Here is a 22,149-nt window from a genome sequence, read left to right as displayed (position 1 = left end):
ATTGCAGTTGAAGCGCTTTACCCCACTGGCCCGCTGAAACCTCAGCCAGTGGCAATATATACACAGACACACATGCATATAGGACTATACCGTATATGAACGTGTATGTGTGCAATATATCGAACAGTACCGCTAGGTGTATGATTTTATAGTTTGAAAAAACAGAAAAATTGCTTTGTTCGCGATCCTGCATTTTTCTTATTCAGAGATATTAAGCACATTTAAAAGCCCAGAAATAGTAAATATATCACGAGGCGCTCCGCAGCCTTTATTTTGAAGGTTACCGGTAACATTGTACTTTTTAATCACGTCTAACTTTGTTTTTCTATCCATACACGATTGGCCAGGGGCCTCGGCAGTTACTCGTTCTGCAGGTTTGACTAGATAGTCACTCTTCCAACGGATATAATTAGAATGACAGTCTCTGTTCACAGTCTTCGGTGAAAATTCTAAACATGAGTAAATCTGTCTCGCTGAGAATGAAAAATGTATTTAAAAAGAAGTCACCAGAAAGAGAAACCAAGGAGGAAAAACGGCCGTCCTCCATGAAAGATGAACTGCCAAGCATCCCCACAGACAAGTCCAGGAGCTCAAAATTGTTCAACTCAGGAGGAACCCCCGAGCTACCGGTTGATAATTTACCTGTTTTACCAAAGGAGAAAAAGACAAGGCGGCTGCTACCGTTCAAGATAAAACGCCATAAATCAAGGTGTGAAGACGAAGGGGCAGACGTGTTTTTCCCTCGAACTGATGAACTGGACAGCTTCTCCAGCAACATGTAAGACCATAAGAGCACACATGTCTTTCTTATTTTTCTAAGACATATAAGTTGTTGTAAAGTAAGAAATACGGCCACTTTTTCAAGACAGGCACAATTTATTGCAATTCAGTGAAACCTAATTTACCATGACTGAAATTTATGGCTGTAATAAATAATTGTCACAAGCACCAAACAGACAATTTGAATAAAATATAACACAGTAGCTTATAAGCCAACAAAACCACAGATCTAAAATGAAAAAGGTCATAATGGTATCATATCAAATGAATTCCAGTTTGGTTTTTATTTTCAGCATTTTCCAGTCTTGAAAAGGAATGGAGGCAATTTAATTACTGTGTCAACGTTATGTTGCAAACCTGCATTAACTCTGGAGAGCAGAACATACTGTAGTATTACTTTAAAAGGAAACTATAGAAAAACACTGATTCAAAAAAATCTGAAAATATTACCCAGTTCCGCCCTAGAGACTATTAGTTTAATCTGTGTCGTGAAAAGTCAATTCTAATGTTGGTTTGAACAACAAATTCTACACCAGCACCGGATTTCAGTTGGCCCAATAATTATTGATCTCACATAACTTGAGGAATGTCAAGATATCATTAATCAAACTATTAGTTTGATATTGTTTAATGTTTGTGGTTCTATGGGGCTAGTGAGTAACACATAATCAAAGATGTGATACGTTTTCATTATTTACTGGAAAAAAAACTGGATACATTTTAACATCCTAATATTTCGAAATCCTGTTGTTGTGTCAAAGTCTTCATGCAGTCAAAGCATTGTGTGTGGTTGTGAAGTACATTTTGCATCATACTCTGGAAATACATTTTAACAGAATTATGCCTCTGATTTTCACTGTCATTGGAACCCTCAAACAGAAAAAAGGAGGGAGGCCGACCATTAAACCAAGTTGGTTACCCAATAAATATTTGTACTTCAGTGCCGGAGACATCTTTTTAAATTCTCCTCTAAACTAATTATCTATCGTGAATCAGAACATCTGAGATGGAAATAGACACTAGTGAAATAAACAACTGGCTGGTAGTGGAAAATCCAATTCCTCATGTCAGGTTGATCATCACTGGCAAATGCTTTTAGATACAAGGAAGTAAAGTTTTCAACTTACCAAACCTGTCTTGCAGGCATGTCATTTTTAACCTTTTGGTCTAATTTAATATTGCTCAGTCAAATTTAGTATTTACAAAAATTTAAAGACAGTTGGGGCAGTGCTGATAAACAGAAATATATGGAGAAGTTACACAGTGAGCAATTGACAACAATTATAGTCATGTGATATGGCTGCAATGTTGATACAATGTATGATTTCTACGTTTTTCTTATTTCAATTAACCACAATTCTGCTTGTGTCAGAATTGATCATAAAACTTGTTTTTTGTTCACAGACAAAAATGTTGGTATGAATCAACAATCAATCAGGCAAAATGTATGGCAGATTAAGTTCTTTGTTGACCAAATTAACATGTAAAAAACAATTCAGTCAGTTGTAATCAGGTGTTATACCCACGAGGTGCTTTCACTAATGTAAAGTTTAGACGTAATTGAGAAGTCAGTAAAAGTAGTTCTATGAGATAGGCAAAATTTGCTCCGACAGGTCCTCTCTTAAGTTGGGCACCAGCCATAAAAAAACAAAACAAAACAAAACAAAACAAAACAAAATGGGATTCTGTTCATTAACCAAATACCTAAGTATCATAGATAAGGTAACCTGTATTGTATGTTATGCATGCTAGTGGCCCTAATGAGCCATCTCTTTGTTTGTTTTCACATTTATGTTTAAAATAAAATGGCCAATTTGAATAGCTTGCACAATTATCATTTTATTGGCAACTAATGTAGATATTGGCCCTGGTATTAAATACAACATAGAGTAGGCGTTCCCTGCACAAACATGTTGCCCCATGAGTTTTGGAGGTCCTTGACCTAAAATCATTGAAGTATTGCAAGTGGATCATCTTTATCATCCTGCCTTTAGTTGACTATGCAGTCTTAATAGAAAGCAGTTGCATAGATACCCTGTCAGTCAATGATCAGGACAAGTTCACAAGCATATGTCACATCCCCTGAAGTGTTTGCATTGATGTTTGCGATTTTTATACAATTTTTCTTTGCAAAGGAGTCATTGTGTAAATGTAATGCAATTTTACAAATAATTATTAACCTTTTTTTGTTATTGAATTATTATTATTTAGATATAACAATATAATGATATTATTATTAATAGTGATAATGATTGGGTAGATCCTGCCTGCATTATAGATAGGTGCTGTAATTTAATCTGGTGCGGACAACAAGATGTTATACTGAAGTAAGTTCATATAAAGATCATGTAGCATTTGAGCAGAGAAGAAAAAAAACAAAAATAGTTGAAGTATTCAGCTATTTGTCTGTGGGGGTTCTCAGTCTTGAATTCTTGTTGAAATCTTTTTGCTGTGACAACTGGACCTGAATGTCTTCACTGGAAGACGTTTCACCCCTTATCCGAGAGGCTTCTCCAGTTCCAATGACCTGTGGGGAATTTCCGAATATAACTGCAAGGGTTTTGGGCGGGTCTACCTTACTACCTGTTGAGGTAGTGGCAGCTGGATGATACAATTCAGAATTATGGGTCTCCTTGCTCATGAGGGATATTAGATGACACCAAAATGAATAAAGTAACAGATATTTAGCACAAAAATACATTACAATAACGAACCGATCAATTATACCAATTTAAAGTCAGCACAGCCTTTTTATTGCATTTGTTTTAAAGGACACACTGCAATTGAGTAACTTCTTAACACCAGAAAAAAAATAGTGAGTCGGAGTCCCTTCATTAATTCTTGTGTGTATTTTGAGTCTGTGTAAACCGAAACGAAGGTCAGCGTTCATACAAAAATCTTACAATGTGTTTTTCTGGATTTCTGTTTTAGATTCCGTCACTCACAGTTGAAGAGTACCTATGATAAAATGACAGACCTCTATTACAGACCTCTACATGCTTTGCAAGTGGGGAAAGCTGAAAAATCAGCTGTGTATCAAATACTTGTTCTCCCCACTTTATATCTAGTTGTATTGTGTACCAACAGAATTTGGATTTGCCTCCAAAGAGCTAACCCTTTGTTTGTCTGTTTCTGTACCTGATGAGCTTTTTACAAAAACAAAACAGAGACAATGACAATAGGAGAATCTTCTTCTTTTCCTTTCAGCTTTTCCCCTCTGTGTTCACCACAGCAAATTAACCTTCTCCATTTAATCCCATTCTCTGTATACTGCTCTCTCACACCAACCAATTTATACCCCCTCTCAAACTCTCTCTCTCCATAATTCTTCTCTTTGGTTGTTCTCTAGAACTACCTGGCAGCTCCAAGTCTAGCATCTGTCTACCAATATATTCACTATCCCTCCTCTGTTAGTGACCGAACCATCTCAGCCTGGCTTCTCTGGCTTCTCCATCGGTCTCTCCAAAACATCCAACATGTGATGGACTCATTCCTGATCCTATCCATCCTCATCACTCCCAAACAGAATCTCAATGTATTAATCTCTGCACACCTACAGCTCTGCCTCCTGTTTTTTGTCATTGCCGCTGTTTCTAGACCTTACAACATCACTGGTGTCACCACTGTTTGTAAACCTTTCCTGCCATTCTGGCATTCTACCCCTGACACTCCACCCAATCCCATCCATTTCTTTACCTTTTTCCCACAGTCTCTGTTGCTCTGCATTGTTGACCCCAAATACCTGAAATCCTCCAACTTCTTGATCTCCACTCCCTGGAGATCATATATTTTGTCTTGCTGCGACTAACCTTCACTCCTCTCCTTTCCAGAGCATACCACAACTTCTCAAAATGTTCCTCAACCTGTTCCCTGCTCTCACTACAGATCACAATGTTGTCTACAAACATCATTGTCCATGGAGATTCCTGTCTACCCTTCTACCCTTATCTATCAACTTGTCCATCACCACTGCAAACAAGATGGGGCTCAGAGTTGATCCCTGATGGAGTCCAAACTCCACCTTGAGCGTCTCTGTTACCCCTGCAGCACACCACACCACTGTCTCACAGCTAGCATACATGGCCTGCACCAGTCTAACATACTTCTCTGCCACTCCAGATCTCCTTATACAATACCAGAGTTCCCCTCTTGGCACCCTGTCGTATGCTTTTTCTAGGTCTACAAAAACACAATGCAGCTCCCTCTGGCCTTCTGTGTACGTCTCTTAGCATTCTCATAGCAAATACTGCATCTTTAGTACTCTTTCTAAGCATGAAGCCATACTGCTGTTCACAATTGCAGCTTTCTGCTCTCAGTCTAGTTTCCACTACTTTTTCTGATAACTTCATTGTAACTTTATCCCTCTATAGTTACTGAAATGCTGCACATCCCCCCTATTCTTAAAAATGGGCACCATCTTCTCCATTCCTCAGGCATCTCCTCACCCTCTAAGGTCCTGTTCTGGGTTCTGGATCACTGCTGTTGTGATGCCAGGACGGCGCAGGGATTAGCTTTTTCAATTTGTTTTTTGGTTTGCTATGTTTTTTAGCTTAGTTTTTTGTCTTTTTTTTTTTAATATATATTCCCCTTTTCACCTTCCCCATCTTCTCCTCATCTTGGATGTCTTCCCTTTCACCACAACTCCTGCTGCAGCAGACATTTTGTCCGATGGACTAACAATAAGCTAACCATAACAAAGACTAAATTAGCAGCCCGAGCTAACATAGCCAACACAACTAACACAACCAGCGTTATCAGCTCACTCCGTATACTATGGAATACACAGCAATTCCCCGGTCCCATCTACCTTGCTATACTGACTGGATCTCCGGTACTTCAGGGAATGGCTGCTCCAGCTGTTCCACCATTCTGACACTCCACCATTTCTGCACACCCCAGGCCAAGATTTCCCAAACCTCCTAAACCCCCCCACTCACAATGTCATATGACACATTGTCATGCCCTCAAAAATAGTCACCATGTGTGCTAACAATAAACCCTGGGTGACCAAAAAACTATAAAAGACTCGATAAGAAAAAAATAATCTTCTTTTCCGGCTCTGAGGCTGAGAAGAAGGAGGTAAATAAGGAGGTCAAACAAGCTATAAGAACTGCCAAGCTGAGTTATAAGAACAAGGTGGAGCAAACCTTTGCCTCAGCATGACAGGGAATCAAAAATATGGCTTCAGTGAACGCTGCTTCCCCCAGTCACCCCCCACCCCCCCGCCCCCGCCCCCATTTGAATCCCAGGGAGTAACCCAACATCATTCCCCAACAACCACAACTCCTTTCTCACCCACTTTGAGAGTGACAACAGATACCACATAGAGACCTTAGTCTCTACTCTCAGGTTGTAGCCTTACTCTCAAACAAGACTGCCCTGCCCTGGTCTTCGACTCAGAGGAGGAGGTGAGAGCCCTTAGGAAAACTAGAGTTTCTACAGCGCCTAGTCCAGACAGGATCTGTGGACATACCTTCAAGTACTGTGCTGAGCAGCTGGTTGGAGATTTCCATCTCCTTTTTCATAACTTCCTGCCCTATAGCACAGTGGCCCAGATGTGGAAACTCTTAACAGTTATTCCCACCCCAAAAAAGGGGAACCCCTAAGGCCCTGATCTACCTCAGGCCAGTGACTCTCAGCTCTCTACTGATGAAGGCCTTGGGGAGAATTGTAAAAATTCACAATACCAGAGTAACTGAACCCCTGGTTGATCCTCTCCAATTTCAGCTATAGGGCTCACAGAGGGGTGAATGATGCCAAGATCTTCCTCACTTATTCTAAACACAAATACCTGGAAACCCCCCTCAACATATCCAGGCTCCTTTTTACTGACTTCTCAGCTCTCTGCTGATAACCATTGGCTCATCCAGTAGATCATCAGCTTCCTCACCAACAGATCCCAGAGGGTTCTAGCAAACAACGTCCTCTCTGACACTCTCTTAACCTCCAGTGTCTCACCGCAAGGCTGCATCCTGTCTCCCCTGCTCCTCCATGCTCTTCATCCTCTACGCTGACGACTGCAGGTCCACCCAACAGGACTGCCTCAAGTACGCCGACGACACTGTCCTCTTGTTCCTACTGTCTGGTCCCGCACTCCACCACGGCTCAGCCCTCCAGGACTTCACACTCTAGTGCATAGCCTCCTGCCTGTAGCTAAATATGAGCAAGACTAAGGACATGCTCATCACATTCTCCAGAAGACAGAGGCAACTGGCAGAGGTAATCACCACCACCATACAGGGGGAGCCAGTAGAAACGGTGAAGGAATAAAGACAGAAAAACTTTCTCCCACGAAGGGCAATTGGGGGACCAGATACCTGGGCACTGTCTTTTACAACCTCCTGAAGTTCTCCTCTAACACTGAGGAGATCATCAGGAAATGTCACCAACGTCAGTACCTGCTCAGGAAGCTGAAGTAATTAGAGGTCAGCAGAGTCCCCCAGCTCCGCTTTCTCATTGGATGGCGTTCCGACAGGGTTGAGGAGGTCTCAGTAGTATTCCTGCCCCTGATCTAAAACATCTCAAGTTGAGGTCAGCAGCACCTTGTTTCCACTGTACACAGTGTTGACGGAGCACTACTACCCCCCTCCTGAGTTGCCAGATTATGGACCAGAATCTCCTCAACGCCCACTGGAAGTCATTCTCCATGGTCTCCCCAAACGCCTCCCACGCCCAAGTTTTTGCTTCGGCAACCACCGAAGCAGACCTGTCTGCTGCCTCCAGAGCCCCACAGGCCAGAAAGGCTTGATAGGACTCCTTCTTCAGTATGACGGCATTCCTCACTGCTGACAGGGGACTCTGCTCGACGTTCCCAGCAGACCATCACATTACGTTTCGATCTGCAGGGTCTGACTGGCATCGTCTTCCACTATTGGAGCCAGCTCACCACCAGGTGGTGATCAGTAGATAGCTCCACCCCACACTTCACCTGAGTGACCAGGACATTCAGTCACAAGTCTGACGATACAAAGAACTATGGGCTAAGGTGTGTTGTTGCCATGTGCACATATGGACACCTTTATGCCTGAACATGGTGTTTGTTATGGGCAATCCATGATGAGCACAGAAGTCCCATAACAGAACACCGTTCAGATTTAGATCAGGGTTGCCGTTCCACTCAATCACATCCAAGTCGCATTGTTGTTGCCCACGTGAGAGTTGAAGTCTCCCAGTATAACAAGAGACTACCTGGTAGGAGCGCTCTCTTGCAGGTCTCTAGGGACCCCAAGAGTGATGGGTAACTGAACTGTTGTTGGGTGCATAGCCACAAACAACAGTCAGAATCCGTCCCCCCACCTGAAGGTGGAGAGAGGCTACTGTCTTGTCCACCGGGTTAAACCAAACGGGCAGGCACTGAGTCCAGTCCCTCTTGAGAGGCCTGGTTCTAGATGCCACACTGTACATCGAGGTGAGTCCGACTATATCTAGTTGGAATCTCTTAGCCTCGCTCACCAGCTCAGGCTCCTTCTAGAGGACGACAGACCCTGGTTTGATTCCGACATGGGACCTTTTTATGTGGAGTTTGCACGTTATCCCGTGTCTGCATGGGTTTCCTTCAGATTCTCTGGTTTCCTCACACTATCAAAAACATGTAGAAAGTTAATTGGAAAAAATAGTATATGTAATGTATAAATAAGAGATTGAATGGTTGTTTGTCTCTTTGTGACCCTGTGATTGACTGGCAACCAGTCTAGGGTATACCCAGCCTCTCACCCAACAACAGTTGGGATAGGTTCCAGCATCCCCTTCGACCATGAGTGCAGGATAAGCAGAAGAAAATGAATGGAGGGATGATATAATGATGGTACAAAGTGGATGGCTTTTTGTGTGTCAAACATACCATGTATTGTGATCAACAGTATAGGGAAAAATGGGGGGGCACACAGTAAGGGACAGTAAGGATGAAAGTAGACAATGAAAACTAAACAACATAAACACAGTGACAATAGCACTAAGAAGAATTAAATAAATAAACAAAAATTGGTAGGAAAGAAGCACGTGGGCTGATACCAACAGGATAAAAAAAGACAACACACTTAGGGCATGACACGTGAATGAATGGGTGAGGTAGTGAGGTTGTGGTAGCACAGATGCACCTCTGGCCGGTTAGAGTTGTGTGCCGTCCAGACTGCTGATATACAGTCTGATGGCTGTGAGCATCTAAAGTGTTCAGTTCTGCATTAGGGTGGGATGAACCTTGGGTTAAAGAGCTGCCCAACACCCACAGGTTGCCGTGCAGGGGTTGGGAAGGAGTGTCCAGGATAGCTCCCAGTATGTCTTTCACCATCCCCACTGCCACCGATTGGAGATGGTCCAGGTTCAGTTCCACCACAGAGCAGGCTTTCCTCATTAGCTTGTTGAGCCTGTCACCGCCCCACCAGCACACTAAAGGGAAGATGAGTGCGCTGGCTACCATAGACTGGTAGAAGGTACACTACAGACGCCAAAAGTCTGAGTCTCCTCCTGTTCTCCTGAACATCCTGCTCTGACCTATTCTTTTCTATTGAAATATTTTTGTAACTCTATCAACGCGATATGAGGTGTAATTTGTTGACTGTATCAGCCCGTTTTTTTGTCCTGACAAAAGAGACAGTTTCATGACAAGGGTTTTGCAAACCAGTGTTTTTTTAATGCGTCAGAATCAAAACTATCCTTCGTGCCACTTTTCAATCTGATATCTTGATAAACCGGAAAAGTATGCCTGAGGCCGGGGTTATCTAAGGAACTTAAGCTTGGGAGGGGCATTTTAAGCAAAAACAATATTTGACAATCTCTTTCACTATTCTGCCTATAAACAAGCACAAACATCCACACACACGGACACGCACACACACACACACACACACACACACACACACACACACACACACACACACACACACACACACACACACATACACACATAATCCTATATAAACATACATACTTTGTTTTTAAATATATATATATCCATCCATCCATCTTCTTCCGTTTATCCTACACTCAGGGTCGCGGGGTATGCTGGGTTAGGGGTACACCCTGGACTGCCCGCCATATATATATATATATATATATATATATATATATATATATATATATATATACACACACGAGGGACCATATGTATGGCTGTATATATATATACATACAGTACATATGGTTCATCTATTAGTTGAACTGTCAGTTCATCAGTGAGAGACAATAAAGTTTGAGTTATAAGGGAGAAGAAATGCTCTTCAGTCCAAAAACCAAAATAGAAATACACATTGTAGCCAAGTACTGTGATAGGTTGAATTGTTGTTAAGATATTCTCAAATGTCATTTGTGAGGATTAGATTATGTCTTACTTGATCTTAAAATAATATTTTGTAGTTCCTGGTCACAACTTTACTCAATGTATACCATGTAGATCCAGTGCTGCCCATCTCTTACAAGGAGCAGTAGTTCAGAAGAAATGTATCTTCTGAAAGAAACATTTACTTATTCCACATTCTCTCAGCATTAGTTCCACAAGTTTTTGATCAATATTGGATTTTAAGTGGAGAAAAGGTAAACTCAAAATAAAAATTCACCAAAAAATACCCCAAGAAACAGCTTCTCTCTTAAATAAATGTTGCTGGAGGGTTTCTGCCCTGTTTAATGGTGCAATAAAAACATTAGCTGTGAAAATTCCTTCAAATCAAGTGTGCAGAGAACAGTACAGCTTTTCCCCATGGTGTAACAGAAAATTTCAGACAGGTTGGAGCAGGTTTTTGCTGTTAGAATATCAGACAGATTTCACAAGTGTTTCGCTCTTTACTTTTATACTTAAGTCAGTTTTATATTCAACTGTCACAATGTGCTATCACTGTGTTCAAATGGCACTAGGTCATTGGCAACATGACCTTGCAGACAATCTAAATATTTGGATATGTGTTGGGTTCAAATGACTGTGTATGGTTTTGTGTTCATTTCAATATTTGTTAACTCTCTTTGATTTTATTTTTCAAAAAGCAAAGAATGTATGAAAGCATTGGCTAGAAGTCTGAGTAATGAAAATTCTTTCCTGTAAGAGTGCATAAATGAACCCATGCACTTACATGCATGTCAGGCTGTGCAGCATTGGTGTTTGCAATGCTCCAGGGCAAGAGCATGGCTAAACCTGATAGTATTTGAATAATTGCTGTGAATAATAGAAGCTATGTCCTCTTGGCCTAAGGAGCAGCTAACCATCTTCTATTATATGATGCCGTGACAGGCAACATGTGAAAAGTCAACATGGTTATCTAATTCATCTCACATAGTAGAGGTCTCTACAGCAGGACACTAGCAGTAGATTCCACAGAATTATTCCAGTTTAACTGTCTTTGATACTAGCTCCTGTTAATCTCTATAGCTACATGTGTCAACATGACCTGACAATGTGTTTTTCATTTCAATAGAGCCACATTTGAAGGAAATGTTTACCCTTGAATGGATGTTTGGATGAATTAGAATCAAAGAAGTAAAACTAATTGTAGACCAGCAACAAAAAATGCATAAAATCAAATAAGATGCCTTTATTAATGAATTAATTCATTTTATATAGATTTAACTGGGAGACCTTTTAACTCGGAGACCAGGTAAATACAAAAAATGATGTATTAAACAATTCTACATTGTATTACATTAGATGTGTAGTCATTAACATGATATACATAGCTCTATTAGGAATGCAACTAGATGATATATTTTGCTGAGCTGTTGACAGTTAAGCTGTAGTTGACCCACCACAAATCCATTAGCTGTCTGGTTTCACTGCTGTCGAAAGAAAACAAAGCTCAAATCTAATATTCATATCCCAAGTCTTTGTTTTGGAAATGTCTTGTTCTGAAAAAGGACAGTGCTCAGAACAACAAAACACAAAAGTAAAAGGACTTTGTTCTCCATACCTCCATACCTCCTCTCTTCTAGAAATGAACAGAACTTAAGTAAATATAATTATGGGTAAAATCTGTGTGTGCTTTTCTTGTCAACACCTAGGGGAACAAGATAGCTGTCATTACACAGACACACTCCCCTTTCGTAATTGAGCCTCTTCATGCCTCACAAATGTATCAGAATGCTCAGTGGCATGTTAAGTAGTTTATTTCTAGGAAAGTGTTATTTGCCATAAGGAAGTGAATACTATGCATCAGGTATCAATGCTTGTCTTGTTTCTTTTTGTTATTAAAAGGGAAAATGGAAAAAGCAATTTGCCCTAAAAACAAAAAAATCTTTTTTTTTTGGTTAATTGTGCCTCAAGAGACTGTACTTTGGACAAGCAGACCAATTTTACATTAACAAGACAAAGCTTATGACATAGCATTCTTTAAAACAGCTCTCCCCCATTCACCCACCTCCTGCCCCCCTGTTTCCTTCTTTTCTCCATCAGGAGTTACGACCAAATGAGTGTGAGTACATTCCAGACAGAATCAGACTGGGACCCTGAATCTGAATTGACCTCAATGATCAGCTTTGGCATGACTCAGCCAAGTAATCCAACTTCACCCTCCAAGTACATCAAGGTTGGTTTTGATAACACTGACTACAGTTTTTGTTAATGTTTATTTCAAAACATGCACTGCTACATATATTTACTCACATATTTGTTTAATTATTCATACTTCAGATGTGATACAGAATTTAACATATGCTATATGGCCAAAAGTATTCACCTAACCAAATAATCAGAATCAGGTGTTCCAATCACTCCCATGGTCACAGGTGTATAAAACCAAGCCCCTGGGCATGCAGACGTTTTTCACATTTGTAAAAAAATTGGGTTGCATTACATTTGTTCATCTATGTTCATAACAACAGAAAACACCTGTCAACATCAATCTCGTTCCCCTTTCAGTAAAGGGTGATGGTCTGACTCACTTTATCCCATTAAATCACAAGATCTTTTACTGTGAGCTGCATTATTGCCTGTTTTTTTTTTCCTTCTTACAATATTGAATAGTCAAACAAAGAGTGTTCTGTGTTTAAAGTGGAAGAATTTTACTCTGGCACTTGTCATTAAGCATGTGTAAAAAGTTTTTACACATGTTTTTACACAGTTTTATTAAAAACTATTTTGAGCAAATTTGAATTTACATTCAAAATGCTGACAGTGATTTTAAAAAAGGTCTCTGATGTTCACACCACACATTTTAACTTTAATTTCTTGATGTTGAAGCAATATTTTATCACAATTTTATTACATTTGTAATATCTATCAATTGTGTCACACGCCCTATTAAGGATTAGTGTGTGTGCTTATGCTGCTGCTTTTTCTTTCCTAAATGATTCTGTGTAGCAAGTGATGGAGAGGTCTGTTTCCTATGTACCCAAGCCTGGTATCTTTGAATTATTGCTATATGTTGTGATGGTAAAAATACATAGTCTGCACCTGCAAGTTGTCAGTGCCCCAAAACAATGCCATTTTTAGAGGAATGCCAGCTAGTGGTTGAGTAAAAGACATGAAATGCTGAAATGTAGAATAGCTGTGTAGGTCTGAGTTCTGGTCTGGAGTGGTCACTAACAAAACAGAATAGAAAAGAAACAATATAATTATCCATCTATCATCCACCGCTTATCCTACATTAGGGTCGCGGGAGCCTATCCCAGCTTTCTTTGGGTGAGAGGCAGGGTACAACCTGGACTGGTCGCTAGTCAATCGCAGGGCCATTAATTATATTAATACAGAATTATTAAACTTTGCTCTGGGTGGGGGGGGGTCACTCACATTTAACCCGTCATGGATGGGTTAAATGAGCAGTGTCCAGGGAGCATTTAGGGTTTCAGTGTCTTGCTTAACAGACCTTAATGTTAGGGAATTAGACTGGGAATATTCAGTTCCTTGGTTCCAAGACGACTGCCCTTGTCATTGTTGAACTTCATTGAACCAAGCCTTTGAGGTGTAACTGTTAACCAGAGCCAAATTCATTGTATGTGTGAACACACTGTCAATAAAGTTGATTCAAGTTGAACATATACTCATTGTTTTATCTTTAGCTACATTTCTCCTAGATATGCAGCACACATACTGTTTAAGAACAGGGAGCTGCTGGAAGTATTGTGGATATACCTTTGCATGAGCAGTGAAAAATAATCCATGACATTTTTGCACAGAAATTGGGACCCTTGTCCCCAGGTGATGGTGGTAATGGCTGTAGGCACAGGCTCATCTGTCTTATGTGATTAGTTACATAGAACTGTGTGTAAAATAAGATGCACATAATCCAGTGGGATGTCTTAATCACTGATCTTAAATTATTCAAACCAGAATGATCTGCTTTGCAGTGAATTGCATTCACTGGGGTTGGAAAATTAGCACATTCACAGATATTTGTATCCATTCAACATTTTAGATGACAAATTGCCTTTTTGGAAACGTTTGTACAGGCATGGAGTACTTTACCACTTTTTAATTTTTTTTTACCCCTGCTCAGATCAAATCAGCAGCAAGATTTTGTTTAGTGTTTTTTTAGTGTTTGTGTGCATGTCAAGTGAAGTTACGGGACGCCAATTCACAACAGATGTCATGGTTTTATGCAAGTACCTGACCCAAATACAAAACACTCTGAAGAGGTAAGGTGTTTTAAGGGGGTAATTTACCAAGAAATTAATGCATGATTGTGCTGTGTCTGGGTTGTTTCTGGAGTCACAGTAGTCTCAGCAATGTGGAGATGATGATCTGCCCAAAAGGGATGGATGGAATCTGGGAGAGTGAGTCTGTGTGGAAGTAGTTCAGAGGAGTGTCGAGGAGACTTCATTCTCCAACTCAAGGAGAGTTGGAGCATGGAGTTTGTTAGAGGGCAGACAGGTTTTACTATGGCTGAGGAAGGAAGAGGAGCCTTGTGAAGCCAGTTGTGCGTAGAGACAGCTGAATCCTGAACTTAAGGAGAGTTGGAGCATAGAGTTTGTTAGAGGGCAGACAGGTTATGCTGTGGAAAGAAGAGCTTTGTCAAGCCAGTTGTGGGAAGAGGAACCCCAGAATCCGCAGAGTTTGAGGTTTAAGATTAAGAATAAGAATAAGAACAACTTTCTTTATCCCAAAGGAAATTGTTGTGCCAGAGTTTCAAGTAAAACATAACAATAATAAATAATTGTAGGAAGGAGGGAGACTAAGAAATACAAATAAAACCATAAATTGTCAAAGTCAAGGCTATAAAGTGTTTTAAGGTCTTAAAAAGTACAAAGATTTGAATATTCCCTTCAGCTGAAGGAAGAGAAATTAAAAAGTCTGATAGCCTCAGGTAGGAAAGACCTCCTGTGGCGTTCAGTGGGGCTCCTTGGTGGTATCAATCTACGTCTGAAAGAACTCTGACAGGATGTCAGTGTGGCATGCAGGGGGTGATGGACGTTGTCCATGATGCTGAGGAGCTTCCTCAGCATCCTTCTCTCTGACACCTGCACAACAGACTCTCGCTCCACTCCCAGGACAGATCCAGCTCTCCTGATGAGTTTATTGAGTCTGTTGGTGTCAGCGGTCTTGAGCCTGCTGCCCCAGCACACAACAACGTAGACACCAGCTGGACACTTCCGAGTGGTAAAACATCTGCAGCATGGTCCTGCAGACGTTGAAAAATCTGAGCCTCCTGAGGAAGAACAGGTGGCTGTAACCCTTCTTGAAGATGACATTGGTGTTCAAAGTCCAGTCCAGTTTATTGTCCAAGTGGACACCCAGGTACTTGTAGGTGTCCACAATGTCCACTTCTGTACCCCTGATGGGGACCAGATTCAGGTGGGTCCTTTGTTTCCTGAAATCCACCACTAGTTCCTTTGTCTTAGACACATTGAGCTGCAGGTGGTTCAGTCCACATCACGACACAAAACCTGTCCACCACGCTCCTGTACTCCTCCTCCTGGCCTCCGTTGATGCAGCCCACGATGGCAGAGTCATCTGAGAATTTCTGCTGGTGGCAGGACTGCGAGGAGAACCTGAAGTCCGAGGTGTAGAGCGTCAACAGGAAGAGAGACAGGACCGTCCCCTGTGGCGCCCCCGTGCTGCTCACAATGGTGTCCGATGTGATGTTCCCCAGCCTCACGTACTGCGGCCGACCTGTGAGGTAGCTGTTGAATATCATAAGAAGTTTATCAAGTTTATCTTGTTTATCATAAGAAGCCAGGAGGGAGCAAGATTAGGTCCAGGATGGAGAGAGCAAGATTAGGTCCAGGACGCTGGTAGAGGTAACCCCCCTTGGTTAACACTCTGGCACTGAAGGGCTGGCAACAGGGTGCTCTTAACCTTGGTCTGATGAGATTTGATCTACAAGTGTGCACTGCACACCTACTGAAGTCAACCCTCCTGCAGGGCTGCTGCTTGGAGGGCCTCTGGTGGAGATCTGCAAGAACTGAGGTGAAAGGAACTAATAACCCAGGTTCCCAACAACAGAGTTGTCTTATGGCACACACCCTTTTAGAATATTTAGAGACCAAACATTCATTCATGAACAAGCTCATGGTTAAGACAGCAGGGCCCCAGGGGTGGATGAGATCCGCCCTGGGTTCCTCAATCCTCTGGATGTTGTGGGTCTGTCTTGGGGCTGTCTGCCCCATTACAGGACTGTTGGATTTGCAAACTGGGGTGGTGATCATCCTATTTAAAAGAGGATTGGAGGGTGTTCTCCAACTACACTCCTCAGCTCCCTGGAAAAGTCTGTTCAGATGTGCTGGAGAGGAGGGTCCGACTGTGGGTCGTGACTGAAAGAGCATGGTTGCGGAGCGGCTGAAATGAGTTTTTTCCACAGGGTATTGGGGCTCTCCCTTAGAGGGTAGAGTGAGGAGGTTTGCCATCTTGTAAGGGCTCAAAGTGGAGCAGAGTCGCTGCTCCTCCATGTGGAGAGGAGTCAGATTAGGTGACTTTGGCATCTGGTAAGGACGCCTCCTAGACACCAGGAGGAGACCCCAGAGAAGACTCAGGACACATTGGAGGGCCGGTGTCTCTTGGCTTGCCTGGGACCACCACAGGATTCCCTTGGAAGAGGTGGACCAAGTGGACGGGGAGAGGGAAGCCTGGGCTTTGACTGCTGCCCTCATGACCCAATCCTGGATAAGTAGTAGAAGATGGATGGAGGAATTGATGGATGGGTGGATGGATGGATGGTTGGCTTAAAGACTATTGTTGAGAGCTTACAGTCATGTAATCTTGTACATGATAAAATGTCTAACTGATTTAAACACAAATCAAGGTACAGTCAGATACTGCATAATGAAAGCATTGAAACCGAAATAAAACAATTAATACTACATCTCCGATTTTCGTCTCAGATATGAGAATTAGAAAACACAGTCAGAGTCCTGCCCTTGTGTTTGCTCTGTACATATTTAACAAAACTGGAACATATATGGAAGATTCTTTTTCTATAAAAGGCAGAAAGTATAAATATTGGGTAAAGGGAAAAGTAAAAAAAATCAGTTGGAAGGCACTTTCATTGATTCACTCAGCAGTACAATAGTATATATTCAATTTTACACATATGCAATATTCACAATGTACCATGAAACTTAAATGATATCTACTTATTTCTTTCTTAACCATTAGCAAAGAGGTTGTTCTCATTTTCTGTTACTCATTTGGAATGAGGAAGGGTGTGGCTTTTCTTCTGCAAGTCAGTCCTCACCCTTTTTTCCCTACTACATGGTGAATTGTTTTGCCTGTGTGAAATATGAACCTGCTTTCATTTTTCTCGCACTGCAGCTGCAAAGCCTTTCCCTCAAGTCAGTCGCTTTGTGCTGGGGCTATTTACTTATGGAAACACGTCACTGTAGCTTGTCATGCTTTGCATGCATTACAAGGTTGATTACTTTACCTTTTTATATGTTGCTTTTTTTTTTAAGTCTCACAAAGATCACCTTTATTGCAAGAAGACAAAATGGTATGTTCAAGTGTTTGTTTTTTCCTATTTGGTTGCTATCCTAGCATATTTTATTAGTTTATACACTCACCAAAGTTTTGCAAAATGTGCAGTGGTACCTTTTTTGCGTCAGGTCCCAGTAGAATTGTTTTTCCCATCCTAATATTCATGGATTCAATAACGTTTTGTTTGTGCTTTATAATATGTCTTGTTTGTGTTTATCTCTTTGACCTAATTCTTTGACTGTTAGGCTGACTCTTGATCTGTCAATCAAACCATTTTATATCTGTCCAGTAGTTAATTAGTCATTCCATTTGATCCTTCCATCAATTTTTGGCTTTTGTGTTGGTACTGGTCTCGAGTCTCAGCCTAGCAGCATTATCAAAGGAAAATGATTTTCTTTGACAAAGGCTGGGACCAGATATTGTGATGCCAAGGAGTTATGAAAGATCACTTGCCTGTTATAGCAATGTGTCGATCATATCTTTACTCGTGGGGTGAAGAGGTATGGGTACCTTTAAGATATGAAACTTGATTTATCCCCATAGGGGTAATTCCTTTGTCACCGCAGCATAAGTTATGTCAAAAAAAAGAAAATAAATATTAATATAAATAGAAAAACAGAAAATAGCAAGACATAAAAAAATCCATGAATAAATAGACAGTAGATAGACACACAACGACAACGACAACGATGACATCAGAGATGATAATTGGCATCATCAAGGAAAAGTGAGGGTGAAAATTACACAGCTTGAACTAAACAATGTAAATAGTGACAAAAATAAATATCAATGAGTAAAATAAATAAACAAAACTAGGCAGAATGTGAACGGGCTGGGACAAACAGAAGAGTTAGGACATGACATGACTGGGTGAGGTTGTGAATTGGGTAGGGTAGTGAGATTGTGGAATTGTGGAAGCAGCAGAGGTGCACTCAGGCCGGTGACACACAGTTGTGTGCCGTCCATACTGCTGTTGTACAATCTGATGCCCGTGGGCACAAAGGACTGTCAACAACAAACCAAAGCCATTACCATTTATTGAAAATATTGTCATGACCACACAAAGCTTTATGTTGACAATCTTTCACTCGTTTAATCCTACTTAAAGTGGTGTCAATGAACCATTTTGTGCTACTTTTAGACGCTTATTAAATTTAGGGAATTTTCAGAAGGATTCACTCAGTGTAAATTATATTGAAAGATGTGTGTGGATCAAAGTTAACATTGTGGTGTGTGTGTGTGTGTGTGTGTGTGTGTGTGTGTGTGTGTGTGTGTGTGTGTGTGTGTGTGTGTGTGTGTGTGTTTGTGTGTTTGTATGTTTAGTGAGGTAACCCCTGTTCTCTTAGTTGAATGTTTTACAAGACGATGGACGGTGGCCTCACAAAGTATCCCAACTCTAATAAATAACTTTAGTCTGTGTTTCAGGTCAAACACAACATTGTCTGTGTGCTCAGCTGCCCTAATCAGTCATTTTTATACTTATTTTTCCAATTTGCTTGCACTTTTTCAGAATCCCAATAAGAAAAAGGGAGTGATTGATCGCCTGAACAGTTTCTTCAACTCTGGGAGAAAGAAGCGCAAAAGTACACACCATTCCGATGGCTTATTTGAAGCAAGTTGCTCAATATCGCCACAGTCACCTTTGTCGGAGCAGGAAGATGGACTTAAGACTCTAACTCCGTCCCAGAAAGAAGGAAAGCTCACAGGGTCTAATCATTCAAAGGGCCAAACAATTGACGGTAGTAGTGATGCATTCAGCCAAAGTTCCACTGCCAGTACTTCCAGTGTTACATCTTTCCTGGCAGATAAAGCAGAGATTCCCTTTGCAGATAGTAACAGCAGTAGCCAAAGCAGTGTGAGGGAAGTGCAAGAGTGCAGGAAGAGCATGGTAAACACTGAAATGAAATCTGGGAATGTGACCCCCACCTCTCTAACCTTTGCAACAACAACCCTGCCATGTGTTGATTCCAATGCAAAATTCAACTTTGCAGAATCAGTAGCGGAGGAAGTAAGCAAAAGGTTTCAGGTAAACCTAGAGGCAAGCAGTGGGAATTGTTTGGAAGGTTCTAGTGAGTGCAGCACAATTAGCCAAAACACCTCAGCAACATTTAAAATCGATTCTCAAAATGTAGCTCAGGAAAAATCAGCAGAAAGCCTTTTGCCAAGGAGTGAGCAAATGCCAAAAGGCAATTCTCCCCCGGACCTCTACAAAGCCATATTAGTTAAAGTACACCCGGGAGAAGGGGAGGTTGAGGGATGGGATGTAGAGGGAGAGGACACAATGAAAGGGAAAGAGGGCTTTGGATCCGATTCTTCTTCCATGTTAGGTGTTTCTGTCGCAGTAATTCCTGAGGAGGTGTCGATGAATAAGGAAATCAGAGACAGTTCTTTCATTCCCTTGGAGGATTTACATTCAACTGGCAACTTGCTAGAACTGTCTACCCCCTTGTCACCAACCATAGAGGAGTTGCAATCAAATCCACAAACACAAGAGGAGCCTTACAGAAGCAAGGACTCAAAACGGAGTTACCTTCAGAAGAAACAGAAGTCCCAAGAAGTTCATGTCACACGAAAGACTGTGAATCTTCCTTCACAGCAGAAGGTACACCTTCAGAAAGAGCATGTTAGCCTGGAGCAAAATCTGAATGGAAACAAAGTATCAAGAGAGAATTGCGGTGGAGATTCAACTTCAGACAAAACAGAGTTGAAACTGTAAGTGTATATTTAATGTTTATCGAGTGATTGTTACAAAACTGCCAACTGCCAGCACTGTGGCACAGTGGTTAGTGCCTCACAGCACGAAGGACCCTGGTTCAATTCTGAACCTGGGTGGAGTTTGAAAGGTGTGGAGTTTGCATGTTCCTCCAGTGGATTTCCTCTGGGTTCTCCAGTTTCCTTCCATAGTCCAAAAAAATGCAGCAGGTTAATTAGAAGAAAATGAGAAAAATTTGCTTTGAATGAGTGAGTGAATGATTGTTTGTATGTATATGTGGCCCTGCGATGTTCCAAAACCTGTTTCAAACTGGGAAAACAGAAGGCAGGCAAGCTTAATAAGCCATCTGAATTGTGAAATTTAATGATCTACTTTCAAAAAGGAAGCTTCTATTCTCCTATCTATTTCTGGAAAAGTGTTACCCTATGGTGTGCATTCTCTGCAGGAATACGTTTGTCATAATCAAACTTTATCAACTTAATTTGTTTCACAATGATTAGTCAAAATATATGCAGAATCATAAAAACAAGTTAAATGTAGTGGCTGACCAGTCCAGGTTATATCATGCCTCTTGCCTAGTGACTGCTGGGATAGGCTGCAGCACCACCCTAATCCTGACTGCAGAATAAGTGGTATAGATAACGAATGAATTTATTTTTTCCCATGAAAGTATGGGCATTGGAATAGTGGTGGGAAACTTCCAATTAAGTTATCACAGACCTATGTATCTAAATGGTGCTTCTCCTAATCTTCTACCTTAGGAAACTTTTCTGCCATATTAACATTCGACCTTTTAGGCCTATATTGACCCAAGTGAAATCAGACTGTCTTTAATAATGTACGGGTTTTGTTTTGTTTTTTTGCGTTTTGTTAATTTTTGATGACAAGCCATAGCGATTCAGGCCTAATTTTTTGCCGAAATGTTTGACTTCCATTTAAATGTGATCATATATATATATGATGAGGTTCGGAGGGGAGTGTGATTTTCTGAGTAACTCAATTGTAATTTTTCCAGGAGTAAATTGTAAAATTGAAGAATGGAAAAATATCTCGTTTTTTTTTTTTTTTACTATTTTTAAATGTGTCCAAGAAAAAAATGTGCTTAATTTTTAAAAAGTTAAGATACTGCTCAAAAAAAATTACATTTTATTTGACATCTAAACATTTTACATAAGCCTTAGCTATAATGTTTAGAAATGAGACCGTTCCACTTCCCAGAACATCGTACAGATAAGTATTCAGTGCCCTCTCTTAATCAACTGTCAGATTTATAGATAGATACACATAACACAATACACATTTGAAAAATTATTATGAAGTTAGTTGGTGTGAGAGAGGAGGATACAGAGAATAGGGTTAGATGGCAAAAGTTGATTTGCTGTGGGGACCCCTGAAGGGGAAAGCTGAAACAAAAAGAAGATTATTTACTGTTTCAAACAAGGTAACAACGGATGTTAAACAAATTAAATTCATCCATCCATCCATAATCTGCCGATTATCCTGCACTCAGGGTCCAGGGGGTTGCTGGAGCCTATCCCAGCTGTCATCGGGTTAGTGGCAGGGTACATTCTGGACTGGTCACCAGTCATTTCAAGGGCCAGATATATTGGCAGACAACCATTCACTCACTCACTCACTCACTCACTCACTCACTCACTCACTCACTCACTCACTCACTCACTCACTCACTCACTCACTCACTCACTCATTGGAGACAATTTTCCCAATTAACTTTCTGCATGTTTTTGGACTGTGGACTTCCTCTCTGTGAGAGGAAACAGGAGAATCCAGAGGAAACTCATGCAGACATTGGGAGAACATGCAAACTTAA

At 41.0% G+C, this 22,149-nt stretch overlaps 1 protein-coding gene across 8 annotated transcripts in view; it reads left to right on the top strand.

Annotated features, from left to right (window-relative positions):
* The first annotated feature begins 450 nt into the window (after positions 1-450).
* Positions 451-22,149, top strand: part of crybg1a (crystallin beta-gamma domain containing 1a) — a 40,861-nt gene continuing 19,162 nt past the window's right edge. For 7 of the 8 annotated variants that reach the window (XR_015106162.1, XR_015106161.1, XR_015106157.1 and 4 more), the window contains exons 1-3: positions 451-778; positions 12,152-12,284; positions 19,116-20,317. Coding sequence is in view for 5 of the 8 variants with exons in the window: in XM_086146884.1 (XP_086003010.1) it covers positions 456-778; positions 12,152-12,284; positions 19,116-20,317 (1,658 nt within the window). In the remaining 3 variants the exon portion in view is untranslated. Of the gene's footprint in view, positions 779-12,151; positions 12,285-17,523; positions 17,622-19,115; positions 20,318-22,149 lie in introns of those variants that run through there. The other variant, XM_086146893.1, reaches the window with a different exon arrangement.

The sequence above is a fragment of the Fistularia commersonii genome, chromosome 1 (assembly GCF_037954325.1).
Source record: "Fistularia commersonii isolate RoL2024-O1a breed Wild chromosome 1, RoL_Fcom_v1.0, whole genome shotgun sequence".
NCBI classification, from domain to species: Eukaryota; Metazoa; Chordata; class Actinopteri; order Syngnathiformes; family Fistulariidae; genus Fistularia; species Fistularia commersonii.
This window is presented reverse-complemented; position numbering and strand designations above follow the sequence as displayed.